The sequence below is a fragment of the Idiotropiscis lumnitzeri genome, chromosome 8 (assembly GCF_059441095.1).
Source record: "Idiotropiscis lumnitzeri isolate Australia: NSW breed Sydney's pygmy pipehorse chromosome 8, RoL_Ilum_1.0, whole genome shotgun sequence".
NCBI classification, from domain to species: Eukaryota; Metazoa; Chordata; class Actinopteri; order Syngnathiformes; family Syngnathidae; genus Idiotropiscis; species Idiotropiscis lumnitzeri.
The window spans coordinates 8,992,669-9,005,749 of record NC_142398.1 but is presented as its reverse complement, the minus strand read 5'-3'; the positions used below and the strand labels follow the sequence as shown (position 1 = coordinate 9,005,749).

General features: G+C 38.4%; 1 protein-coding gene across 2 annotated transcripts in view; it reads left to right on the top strand.

Moving 5' to 3' along the window:
- sh3gl2a (SH3 domain containing GRB2 like 2a, endophilin A1) overlaps window positions 1–12,413 on the top strand; it is a 32,885-nt gene extending 20,472 nt beyond the window's left edge. Inside the window, exons 2-13 of one of the 2 annotated variants that reach the window (XM_088301817.1) lie at window positions 2,099–2,167; window positions 2,252–2,324; window positions 3,194–3,337; window positions 4,293–4,426; window positions 4,491–4,649; window positions 4,887–4,990; window positions 5,678–5,796; window positions 6,726–6,740; window positions 6,874–6,885; window positions 7,086–7,097; window positions 8,516–8,527; window positions 8,603–12,413. In XM_088301817.1, coding sequence (XP_088157943.1) covers window positions 2,099–2,167; window positions 2,252–2,324; window positions 3,194–3,337; window positions 4,293–4,426; window positions 4,491–4,649; window positions 4,887–4,990; window positions 5,678–5,796; window positions 6,726–6,740; window positions 6,874–6,885; window positions 7,086–7,097; window positions 8,516–8,527; window positions 8,603–8,799 — 1,050 coding nt within the window. In that variant the 3' untranslated portion in view covers window positions 8,800–12,413. The remainder of the gene's footprint in view (window positions 1–2,098; window positions 2,168–2,251; window positions 2,325–3,193; window positions 3,338–4,292; window positions 4,427–4,490; window positions 4,650–4,886; window positions 4,991–5,677; window positions 5,797–6,725; window positions 6,741–6,873; window positions 6,886–7,085; window positions 7,098–8,515; window positions 8,528–8,602) is intronic. The other variant, XM_088301819.1, reaches the window with a different exon arrangement.
- Window positions 12,414–13,081: the final 668 nt, after the last annotated feature.

The window sequence follows — 13,081 nt, the reverse complement described above, 5'->3', positions numbered from 1 at the left end:
TCTATAAACTCTTATTTATTTGTTGAAAATGTGGGAAAAGTCCATTTTCACATTAGCGAAATTAATAAAAAATATTTTGTTCCATTACCAAACTTAAATTCTTATCATTTTTGCCATGCAATTTTGAGTTCAGTGGGGTTTTTATTGTTTTGTATTCACATCCAATTTATGTTTTGCATCATTGCATATTTGTCTATTTGAAAAATCCTTTCTTGTTTATTAGAATACTATCTTGTGCCGTAATGCATGTTTAATACTTATTTTTTCAAAGACCCTTTCTAAAGCCCGTGTCGAGTCTCAATCACAATGTTCTTACTGATTACAAACACAAAGACGGGATAATTAGCCTTATCTTTATTTGTCAGAGTCTTCGGCCGCTGTTACGCTCCACAATTACACTCATTATACGTTTCAATCATGTTTGATGTCAGACTTCTTTTCTCGCATATCGTTAAATATGTACACTATTTATGCAAATGCATCACTCGGCAGCTGGAATGGTGATTTACAAAGCAGGCATGAGAGAGGACGTCGCAATTGTCGAGTGTATCTGACGAGCCCGGCGCGGGGCAGATAACGGTCTCCACGGCAACCGGCGTGGATGGAAGAAGTCATAGTGATGTACGAATGGCTGGAGACTCTAGTCTGTGTGTGTGTGTGTGTGGGGGGGGGGGGGGGGGGGGTGCGTGTCCCTGTGTGTGTCTTTTGCTGAAATGACTCATAGAGCACACAAATCCTCAGGAAGTCTTTCGCTGCGTAAACTGCTGTCACCGGCTCAACATTATAACCTCCCCATCCATCCTCCACTCCGTCACAAATCACCTTCTTTGGTCATTATCATCAGGTACTCTTCATGACATTCACTTCATGAGAATTTGTCGAAAATGGTGCTTTTACAAATGAAAAACGCTCCGTTTTGAAGGTATTCGTTGAACAATGTTTCCATTTGTGTAGTGGTCCAATGCATCACACGAAGGAAAAGTCTTAATATTTTGATTCGCTTGTCTGCATAAATATTCATTCAACTCAAATAATATAACAAGTGTTGTTTCATTCACTCATGGCAATGTTACCTGAAGGCTTTTTGTCACCATCTCTCTCATTAAATCGAGGGGGTGGGGGGGGCGGTGCGTGCGTGTGTGTGTGTGTGCCTGTGTACGCGTACGCCTGCTCAAATGTGTGTGTGTGTGTCCTCATTGTGTCAGATCACTGGCCTCTCCAGGCGACAGCCAGCATCCAGCTCCGGTTTCAGAGGCAGAAATATGAATGATTGACAGCAAAACCTTTGTGTGTGTGTGTGTGCGTTTGTGATCACATCAGGAGGAAATTCAAATTTCAAAACTCATCTCTCATCGACTTAAATCGTCTTTTTAGACAGGCTTGTTTTTTTTTCCCCACCTTTTGGCACAAGCTGGAGAAAACCAATAATGTTGATTAATAGTCAACAACAACAACAAAAAAAGGAATTTAATGGAATTGAATAAGTGTCCAAAAAGTTTTGTTCAGTTTAATATCGTTACATTGGTACGCAACTTGCGAGTGATCCAACGAGTGAATATTTCAAGATATGGGCTGACACTGCGAGTAGCAGAAAACTTTATAACAAGTAGCTGATAATGAACGTTTCTTTAAAAAAAGAGGATGTCTGTCTGCCTCAAACTACCTATTGCCATTCCGAGTGAAATTTAAAACTTAAAGGAGAATCATACATTGTATTTAACCAAACGGCATCACTAGCTTCATGCAAAGAGACAGTGCAAAATGCCATAGACTGGCTAGCGAAAATCGCTTTGATGCTTCAACACTTGGAGACAGACAACATAGATACATGGACATTATTGTTGCAATCCCTCTGCTAACAAATAAATCAATCTGAATAATAGTCATAAAAACGTAGAAAATTAGCCAATGAAAATCAGGTGATTCTTTGCAATTGCCATCCAATAGAATTATTTAAGAAAAAAAACTTACGAAACAGGCCAGGACAAAAAAATAATGGTTCCTCTATAAAAGTTGAAATCAATAATAATTTCATATTTGTGACTGCCGTTGTACATATTATTCCGCATTCTAAGTGTGTAATATGGGTCTTTTGCAGAAAGTGAGTGAGAAAGTGGGCGGAGCTGAGGGAACTAAGCTCGATGAGGACTTCACTGAAATGGAAAAGGCGAGACTTTGTCATTCATTACATCCACAATAGGTGTACAAAGAAATATGATCTCAATTTTATTGTGATTTCTGACTTGCGCAGAAGGTGGACACAACCACCCGAGCAGTCATGGACATCATGACCAAGACGACGGAGTATCTGCAGCCCAACCCAGGTGACGTGGCCGAGATGCGCTCGTCATTTTTTTTGTTCATGTTTTATGGCATTTCTTAAAGAAATGATGAAAACTGAAATCCTTTACTCATTAATTTTTGAACGGCCCCTGCAACTAGTCAAAATCATCCCAAATGCTTACTTCAACCCGTGATGGCAAATTTCTCGGAAATGATTGATGGGTTTTCGATGAGTTTTCAAAATGCCGAAAACTAAAAATGTTGCAATTTTGACTCCTCTGTCTGTCGAGCATCTGTGGTTAAAATCCCGTTGACATCAAACAAAATCCCGAGGATAAGTTTCTTTTGGCAGGAGACCTGTAAATGGCTCGAATCAGTCAAATTGTCGAAGCCAAACCAAAATATTGGACTTCCTATGTCTTTGCAGGCTTGAGTTTGCGAGACTTTTTGGCAGGTCTACTCACAATAGACCATATCTATCAAATTTCATGTTGCAAAGTAAAACTCGGGCTGTAAATCAAATTGCAAAATTTGGAAGGATTTTTGGAAATGGCCCAAATCCCTCAAAATGATCGCTTCAAACCAAAATGACAGAATTATTTTTTTGGGTGGCTTTTATTTATGATAGACATGCCCACCCCCCAAAATTTCATAACACGATGTGAAACTGGCTTTCATCTTGAGCGATTATTCCAAGACATTTTGGGGAGTGGTGCTGATCCACTTTTTAGGAGTCGCACTCACCACCACTCCCAAAATCATGGCATCTTGTCACCAGGCTAAACATGCCTTCAAAATTGATGCAATGATTTATTTGGGTGTGCTCAGGCCACAACTACCTTCATTACTGAAAGTGTAAAGCAATAACATAGATTTGCAGTCTTGATTTGTGCATTTATTATTTTTGCAGCCACCAGAGCCAAGATGAGCATGATGAACTCCATGTCTCGCATGCGCGGTCAAGAGAAGGGACCCGGATACACCCAAACAGAAGCCATCCTGGGAGAGTCCATGCAGCGCTTCGGTCGCGAGCTCGGCGAGGAGTCCAATTTCGGTGAGAGGCTGACGGCATTTTTTTTTTTTTTATTACCGTGGCGTTCAAAATGTGTGCAATGTTTGCAAAGTGTGAAGTGTTATCAATAATATTGTCAGAATTGCAATTTCAAATGATGCAGTGATGCTTTATAATACAGTGAGCCCCCGTTATTTGCCAGGGATAGGGACCACAGATTAAGTTATTTTTGGAAACCTGTCCTCGGTTATTAGAATAACTTGATTCGGGGAGCTTCATTTTGACAAAAGTGTGATTTGCCGCCATCTTGTGACATATTGGTGCCAAGGAACTATGTTCAAATGAGTTGAGCAGTCGTTATGCTTTCATTTGGCATCTATATGAAATTATAAATGATATATTTTAGGGGGGTGTCAATTATAGTGTACCCAGCTAGCAAGGTTTGTAACTGCCCCCAGATGTCATTTCACTTGATGACATATACTTTATTGTCCCCGAATCTGTCATGGACACTTTAGACAAGGCTATGGCTTGACTAAATGAAGCTCCTCCCCTCTCTTCAACAAAGTTGCTTTACACGCAGATGGCACCATTTTATGGCAAATCATGTGTGGCGACTTTGTGTTTTGTGCTGAAATTGCAAATTGTCAATTTGACTTTTATTAACACTGCAATATTGCAAGCATTTATTTATTTTATTTATTTTGGGACGGGGTTGGTTTTTGTTCATCCTGGCTTATGATATTAAAACCAGATCTCCATCAATTTGTGTGCAATATATTTGATAATATGAGGGATAATACATTTGGAAATAATAATACATATGGGTTCACTGTCATAAGGTCCCTCCATTGCAGACCAACTCTGATGTGGCCCTTGACAAATTGAGTTTGCTCCACCTGCAATAAAACCCACACGCCAATATTCGACTGCGTTGAACATTTTTGAAAGTTGCAGTTCGAGTGCTGCTGTAGGTCACAATTTGCTTTGTGTTCAGGCCTGGCTCTGATCGACGCCGGGGAGTGCATGCGTGAGCTGGCCGAGGTGAAAGACGCCCTAGACATGGAAGTCAAGCAGAACTTCATCGACCCGCTGCAGAACCTTCATGAGAAAGACCTCAAGGAGATTCAGGTTGGTTTGTTCGTAACTCCACAGAAAGATGGCGTTCAAGACGCGCGACTCTGGTGTCTCACAGCATCACCTGAAGAAGATGGAGGGCCGGCGTCTGGACTTTGACTACAAGAAGAAGCGCCAGGGAAAAGTGACGGACGACGAGCTCAAGCAAGCGCTGGAAAAGTTCGACGAATCCAAGGACATCGCCGAGCTCAGCATGTTCAACCTGCTGGAGAGCGACGTAAGCGTGAGCCCGCAAAATGATGGGGCAGAAAAGTTTGAAACGCTGTGGTCGTAACACATGTGCACACATACTAGTATTTCCTTAAAAAGTGTTTCCTTTGTTTAAATGCATAATTTTTCATTGAATTTTTGTTGAATGTCAGAGAGTTGAACGTGCAAAACGAGTCCAATTCTCGAATCAATTAACGTAACTTTAGGGTTTCGTAAATCATCGAAAAACGTTTTGCGTCTGCAGATCGAGCAGGTGAGCCAGCTGGCGGCGTTGGTCCACGCTCAGGTGGAATATCACAGCCGGGCGGCAGAGATCCTCACGCAGCTGTGCAGCAAGATTGATGAACGGTCAGTTCTTCCACAACGTCCGCTCGATGCTCTGCGAAAGCAAAATAGCAACTGAGATTCAATAACGTTAGCCTAATTGCACTTTTTTTTTTTAAAGTCACGTTTCACTTTGCGTCGCAATAGCAATAAAAGCTAAAAATTTTCATTTTTCTTTTTCGGTGTCGATTCGCAGTCATCTAGGTCAAGGTTGAATCAAGGCATTTATTATTTGATGAATTTGTTGCGTTTTTTTTTCTTGTTTTCCATACACGTTCAAATATGACTTTGGCAACTACACTATTAGACTAACAAATTAAAGGCAAAATATGTTTTTTCTTTCTCTATCAAGTTATTTGTTCTTACAAAGTAGTCAAATTTGTTGTCATGATTTATTGAAATCGAGAGTATCTAGATGCTGTTATTATAGATACACAAGTTTGAAGACATCAGTAGGGTTGTTGAGGCTAGTTAGGTTAACTTAGTTGAAAAAAAATCCCTGTTCTTTTGGCAGATAATTTTGCTTAGATTAAGTAACTTCAAAGTTTAGACTTTAGTCCGCTATTCTAATGCTAATGCTAACATTCAATGGAAACTTAATAGATAACCATTTCATTGCATTATCAAAAGCCAGTTTTTGCAGCGTTGTCGCTCTGCTCCCCATTGTTTGGGAACATATGACCAGCCGAGCTTGTGTCGTCGGCTGTGCAGGATAAAGGATTGTTCCCACAAGTCACGAAAAGAGTACGTCCCCAAGCCCCGTACCACTCTGGACTTTTCCTCCATCAGCGAGAACCACAATGGAGGAATTCACAGTGCTCGGTCTCCGGGTGAGTGCACACCCAAGAACCTGGCAAAATCATGTCCAAGAATGGACATGAATGTTTGTTTTGTTTTTGTATCACTTTACAGGTACTGTTTATAAATTGGTTATTGAATAGGTTATTAATGTTTAATAAAGCCTTAATAAACAAATGTGAGGCAACTCACCAACCACCAACCAACTAGTGAACGTATCTACAATGGCAAAAATGAAAAGTGTTCAATGTATAACTGATGCTTTTATTTGAAGAAAGGAATAAGTACATTATTATTTATGAATCTCTAAAAAGACTTCCCTTTTTGTAATTATCAACTGGTTTTTAATACCTCCCCATGGCAAATAAGGAGCTCACATTTATTGTAAACAGTCATGTGTATGTTTTATATTATATTATTATTGTATGTTATTTAGTTGTTTATTAAGGCATCATTACACTGTTATTAACCTGTTTATTAACAATTTATAAGGCCTCCCTTATATTAAAGCGGTACCCACATTTCTTTTGCTCAATGTTTTTCTGTTCTCCTGTCAATTCTCAAATGTGAGCCAATTTAAAAAAAAAAAAAATCAGATGGCACATTGGCTTGTAGCGAACATTTGGGAGTTCACAGCAAAATTTTCAGGTCATCTCCACACGAATACAGCAAGGGAAATTTTATAAACAGCAACCATTTGTAATTGTATTATTTTATTAAACAAAAATGTAATAAATGTAATGTTTTTGTCCTTAAGTGACTAAACAACCATGTAGTTGAGTAATACTCTATTTCCCGTCAAGTGGTTTGGTGTGGTCATAACCTCATTATGCACTTTGCTAATTTTCTTCTTTTTTCCCAGCTCCTTTTGCCACATTTCACTTCCCCAACAAATAAACACAACTGTGTCGCTCTTCTCTCTTTTTGTTCCCCTCCCTTTATGCGTTGTTGACTCGTGCAGGGGCGAGGTCACCAGGTGAGCCTTCCTAGGTCACACGCGCCGTCCACTTGCGGCTTCACATGACCTCCGCGTTCATCCGCTCCAACTGACTTGCTGTCTTTTCCCTCCCCCTTTCCTTCTTTATCGCCCGGCCGCTTCCCGTTTGCAGCCAGGTCTCCAGGTGAGACAAAACAGAAGGTTCCACGTCATCTCCTCCATCGTTGCCTCACCTTTTGTGTTCCGAGAGCCAGCGCAGACCGTGTTTGCTCGTTTTGCTCATTGACCTTCTTTCTTTCCTCCCATCTCTTCATCCACCCACAATTGTTTCTACTGTAATCTATTTTTGGGGGTCTCACCTGTCTTCTCCTTTCCCCTTCACAGCAAGATCTCCAGGTGAGCACGAGGGATTCGCGGGACTCTTTAGTCGTCCGTTAATGTTTTCGTTTGAACACAGTGGAGGTTCCTTTGTCCGCAGTGCAGCCTCGTCTACACTGATTTTTCTTGTCTGTCTAACCTGTTTGTTTCTCCCTTGTTTCTTCTTTTTTTCTGTTTGTCAAAGTTTGACATTCGGGGAAACACAAGGAGCCCCTATAGTCAAAGTTACAAAAATATTTTGAACCATTTTTTTAATATTTGAAAATGTGTAACTCATGTTTTATTTTTTGTAGTTTTTGTCATTGTCGTTGTTTTAGAATAATTTAAATATTTCTTTTAATGGCATATCTAGGAATATTTTTTTTTTAAAAATCCCTAACATAGTTCTTTAGATTTTGTAATTGAAAATATTTTATGTAGTTTTCAAAATGAAGCTAAATTGTCATTTTCTACATATTAATGCTAAATTCATATTGATATTCATTTTTATCTTTATTTTAAAATCAATTACAAAGACATTCTTTTCTATTTTTTATCATCATAAATGCAATTCCAACAATAAAACAGTTGTGGTCTGCGGCACGCGAGAGGTCCAAAAAATTTCAAAACAAAAACACAGCCATTCGCAATTTTTCCAAAAAGATGGCTGAGGTCATAGGTGAAATCAATGACGTTGCTGCCCCCAGCAGTGCTTAATTTAATCACTAAAGAAAAAGGAAGTATAATATATATATATATATATATATATATATATATATATATATATATATATATATATATATATATATATATAATTTTTTTTTCATTGTCTTATTTTTTAAATTTTTGTTTTACAAATAATTTCAGCCTTTTTAAATAATAAAAATGATAATAGGAGAAAGATAGAAACTATATATTAATTCCAAAATAAGTTCAAAATAATAGTTTAAGAAGTAAAATGTAGGAATTATTTTTTTTATTTTAATTTAATTTTTGTTTGATAAAATTAACAGAGGTTATTTTTTTTTAGTTGGAGTTACATTTGTAATTTACGTTCCAGCGTTTTATTAATGAAACTATATATTTTGTTTTTCTGTTTTTACTCATTTCTATTTTATTGTTGTATTTAGTTTCATTTCACTTTTCTCTTTTGATTAATTTCCACTTAATTGTTAAAATATTTAAGTTTCTGTTTGATTTTTTTCAATGAATTTCTTCTTTTATCTCTGTTATAGTTCCCTCTTGTCTGTTTTGATTTTGCTTCACTTATTTCTAAGTTCAAGCTTAGCGTAGTCGGGGCTCCACTTTTGATGCCCAAAATGTCAAACTGTACCTTTCCTGAAGCACCATGCGTCTACCATAAATGTAATCGTGAAAGTCTTGTTCCTAATGTTTTCATTCTTTGTCTTTATCTTTGCCGTTGCGGCACATCCTGTTCCTTCTCACGTTGCCTTCAGCTCGATCACCAGGTGAGCCCCGCTGTTCACGGCATTTTTAAGAGTGTCGCATCATCTTCCTACTCCAACAAGTTGTATTTCTTCCAGCCCCCATGGACCAGCCTTGCTGCCGCGCCCTCTACGACTTTGACCCGGAGAACGAAGGCGAGCTGGGCTTCAAGGAGGGCGACATTATCACCCTGACCAACAAGATCGACGAGAACTGGTACGAGGGGATGCTGCACGGCAACTCAGGCTTCTTCCCTATCAACTATGTGGACATCTTGGTGCCCCTGCCGCACTAGAGTGCCACCTGCCGCACGTCGCTCTAATGTAGTAATGGCCTCTTAAGAAATCAACAAATAAAACATCTCTTCCCCCGAAACAACCTCACATTCCCGAGTGAACCCAAACTGCTGTATGCCACGATAAAGCACCGAGCAGCCAGCGCGTAGTTTCAACTCGGCATCCATGCGGTAGTTGACCCCTCCCAGATGTCATCGTTTCCACTCCGCCATCCCACTTTATGTCGTCGCCGTACTTTGTGAACGTCCGCTGCAGTAGATTTTTAGATTTTTCTCTGGGAAAAAAACATTGTGTGCATCATATTCGTTAGCAGATCAAAAGAAAGTGTTTTTCAGCGATTCCATATCCTTCAATGTTTTTTTTCCAAAATATTTTCGGCACGCTATGTAAATGACAACGTTGGGTTTGCGATGTGTTCTTTACGTTTGTAACTATTTATGAGTTGGGACTGCAGTCGTCTCAGCATGTTGTGTAAAATAGGTTTCAAATATCAAAATGAATCAACAGAAGGTTTACGATCACTCATTTTTGCGGAAATTTTATTTTTGCATGTGGGGGGGGAACAGTATTTGTCTGTGTGAAATTCCACGTCCGAGCCAGTGATTAATGAAGCGATCACTTGATTATCCGAAAGATGCAAGTTGTGATGTAACATGAGAAAACGTTGTGTATTATTATTATTTTTTTTTTTTATTTGAATAAGGAATTTTATCCTGGTCTCAAAAATTCATATCTAACATTTGTTAAATAACTAGTGTTTTTTCTCATAAGCATACGTTACATCCTTTTTGTTCTATTGTTCTACAAAATATTTTAAAGAAGCGGTTGTGTCGACACGAAAACGAAAAGTCAGCGTTGGATTTTTCAGTCTTGGGTTTTTGGGTCTTTTTATTGTTGTGTGTGAGTCCACTATATGCACAAATGTGTGACATTCCACAATTTGTAAAGTGACGACATGGCTTTTGAAGTTTTCAGTTTCATTTTTTTTCGTTTTTAAATCAGCGATGTTGCTACATTAGCATTTTCTCTCACATTCTAAAAAATAAATAAATAAATGTGAGAGATGGAAGATGACACTACCGACATCCTTCTTAAACGTTTTTGGCATCTTGTAAAATGGGGTTGCAACAGCAAAGTTGACGAAAAAAAATCACCATGTCCAGTTTTTCCCGTTGTAATTTGTGCAGGTGATGTGGAGGCAATTCCGAAGCATATCCATGCGTGTGACATTCCACGTCCGAGCCAGTGATTAGTGACGATGTGATTTTACGAAAATTGTGACGTAACGTAAGAAAATCCAATTTGTATGCGCGCGCGTGTGACGTCGCACATCCAAGCTGGTGATTAGTGAAGTGACGACGTGATTTTAAGAAAAACGTAAGCTGTGATGTAACGCAAGAAAACTACGGTGCAAAATATATGTTGCAACAATACATTTTCTTTCCGAGTCGTCGATAAAAGAAAAAGATTATCACCTTTTTCATTTTTCATTATATAGCCGAGATATTTTTCGATATTTTTAATGTAAAATAAGGTCCTCAAGCCAAAGTTATCTGTATTTTTTATTTTTATTTGTGGAGGCGAGTATGTGACATTCCACGTTGGAGCTACTAAAAATTGTGACGTGGTTTCATCTGGAAAAAAATAACGACATAAAACTACGGTACCAAATATGTGTTTGTTTTTTTTTCTTTATTTTTTTCTTTTTTTTTTAATTTAAACTATCAGATAGTCAAATCTCATCAGTTACAAAAAGAAGACCACACATCCAACATCATTTGAATATTGTGACATGTAAAACCGCATTTACATTTGACATTTCTCCATACTTTTATGTTTGTGTGCGGATTCTGAAGTATTTCCTCGAGTGTGTAACATTCCACATTCGTGCTCATGGTCAGTGAAGTGATATGATTTGACGAAAAAGAGCACATTGTGGTTTCATGTAAGAAAACTACAGTGTGTACGCTGCCAGTGAGCATTTTTTTTTTTTCAAAGCTAGATTTTTTGTGCAAAAAAACTTGATGTCGTGATATAACATAACACTTTACTAGAACTTTACTGCTTTGGGTTTTTTTTCGCTGAATGTTTTGTTTCGTTTGTCTCGCTGCAACCTCACTATAGTCCGGTAAGAATTCTATCGTAGTTTAGCCAGTCGAAGAAACCAGAGTGAGACTTTTTTTTTTCTTTGTCTCGCTGGATTGACGATTGAGAGTTATTAACCCTCTGGTATCCATTAATGTCATCTTCGTAGCTCGTGTAATAGACGTAAGGAATAGGTCAAACAATCCCATTAAGGACTTAATGCCTTTAAAAAGCTTTGTGACGGGAATATTTGTGATGTGGTTGGCATGGTGAACAAAATAATGCGCACTGAAAGCAAGTAGCAGTGCAATAATTTGTTTTTGTTTTTAAAAAAAAAAAAAAAAAAAAAACTAAACATGAGGGTCAAAAGAACACGGCCTGTCATAATTTTACTTGCGCTGCAGAAATTAAGTCAAACTACTATTTTTAAACTATTGCATTTTGGGGAGATTATCCCAAAAAAATTTAAAAAAATATATATGGTTATGTTATATGCCTAGCCAGTGTTACAAACTTTTTAGCATTCCCAAATTCCACCAGAGTTGACATCTTCCAGCCAGAAGCTGAGCAGCACTGTGTTTGGTCACAGAGTAGATGTGTGGCTGCTGTGGGAACTTGCTATGCCATTCTGAAAAATTGGAATATGAATACTTGCGCCCCTGTTAAAAATGATGGAAAAGATTACGGTTGCATAAAATTCTTTCTTTACTGCGAATGTGATCGACAGTAACAGTGGATTGATATGCATATATCCAGTCAAGATGCACAGAGTAAATCTGTGCATTGTTGGTCTTGTTGTTTGGATTGAATGCATCCACATTTTGGTGTCACCGCTGGAGATTTCTGTCATAAATTACACCAAATGCTTACTGGATAGCGATTAGACCAAGTTAGTCTACCAGGCGCTAATTGACCAAGTCGAAAAGTCATGTCCAACCTTTGACGTCCAGTCAAAGTATAGACGCTTCTCGCCACGCTCTCTAGCTGGATTTTGATTGGTCCGCTCATTTTGAGGGCTTGTGGCATTCAACTGTTTGTTTTGCGCCTCCATTCTTGTTTCTCGACAAAATGGAAACACAACTTCCAACTGCCGGTACAATTTGCTGGTTATTCACAAAAGTCATTATGTTTTTCTTTTGAATAAGGGTAATAATCCCTCTTTTTTGTTTTGACTTCAAAAATATATATATATATGATGTGTATCTTTGCCCTCAATGAGGACTGTACAGCTATTTGTGTGTTGTGTGTGCGTGCGTGCGTGTATGTGTGTGTAGTCGCTCACCCACAGTAACGTAATCTTATTTTTGTAACCATGACAAAGTATTAATATGATTATATAGATGTAAATATATATTCACAATAATATAAGACACGAAGAAGGAGAGATTCTCTGTTCTGCACATGATTGTTTTTTTTTCTCTGTTTTGTTTCATTCTTGCTCTTTGGATTTGAAGAGTGTATGCTTGATGTAATGACAACAACAATGTGATAAGTCGGTGTCCTTTATTCCAATAAACAGAGAAATGTGCTCATTTGTGCTACTGAGCTGGTGATTGCGGACATCTGCTCATAGAGCAAGGACTAAATTCGGCAATTCCTGATTGTTTATGCTATTTATTTTAATTGGGTTTTTGTATAACATCTTACTAATTATCATTAGAACAGGCCAAAATGTGTCTGTGTGTAGGGGGGGTGCCTCACTCACTAGAAGGCGTGCTGGAGTTGAGGGTTTGTACAGTCACATTCTGCTTATCACAACATGCAGATAAACCCCACACACACACACACCCACACACACAGGCATTGAGTGGAAGTGTGGACAGTTTGGGGGTCTCCCGTCCTGTTTCCCGCCGTTTAAAATGATGTCCCACTTTGTCATTCTTCGAGTCACGACACAAGAGGAACAAATAAGAATGGAGCTGCAGCGCCCCCTGGAGACGACATGGTGGTCTGACGCAAAATTCCACATTCATCTATCTATCTATTTCCAGTTGCAGCCCGCAGTCCATCTTCTCGCGGCACCCAGCAGATATAAAAACAAACTTTTGACACTGCCTTCAAACCTAAGTGCGGGTGTTTTTTTTTGTTTTTTTTTATTACTAACGTTTACTTTCGAGCTTTTCTACATATGTAAATAAACGATTTACAACTAAAATACACACCCTTTATAATGTCTTGTGAATTATGATATTCCAG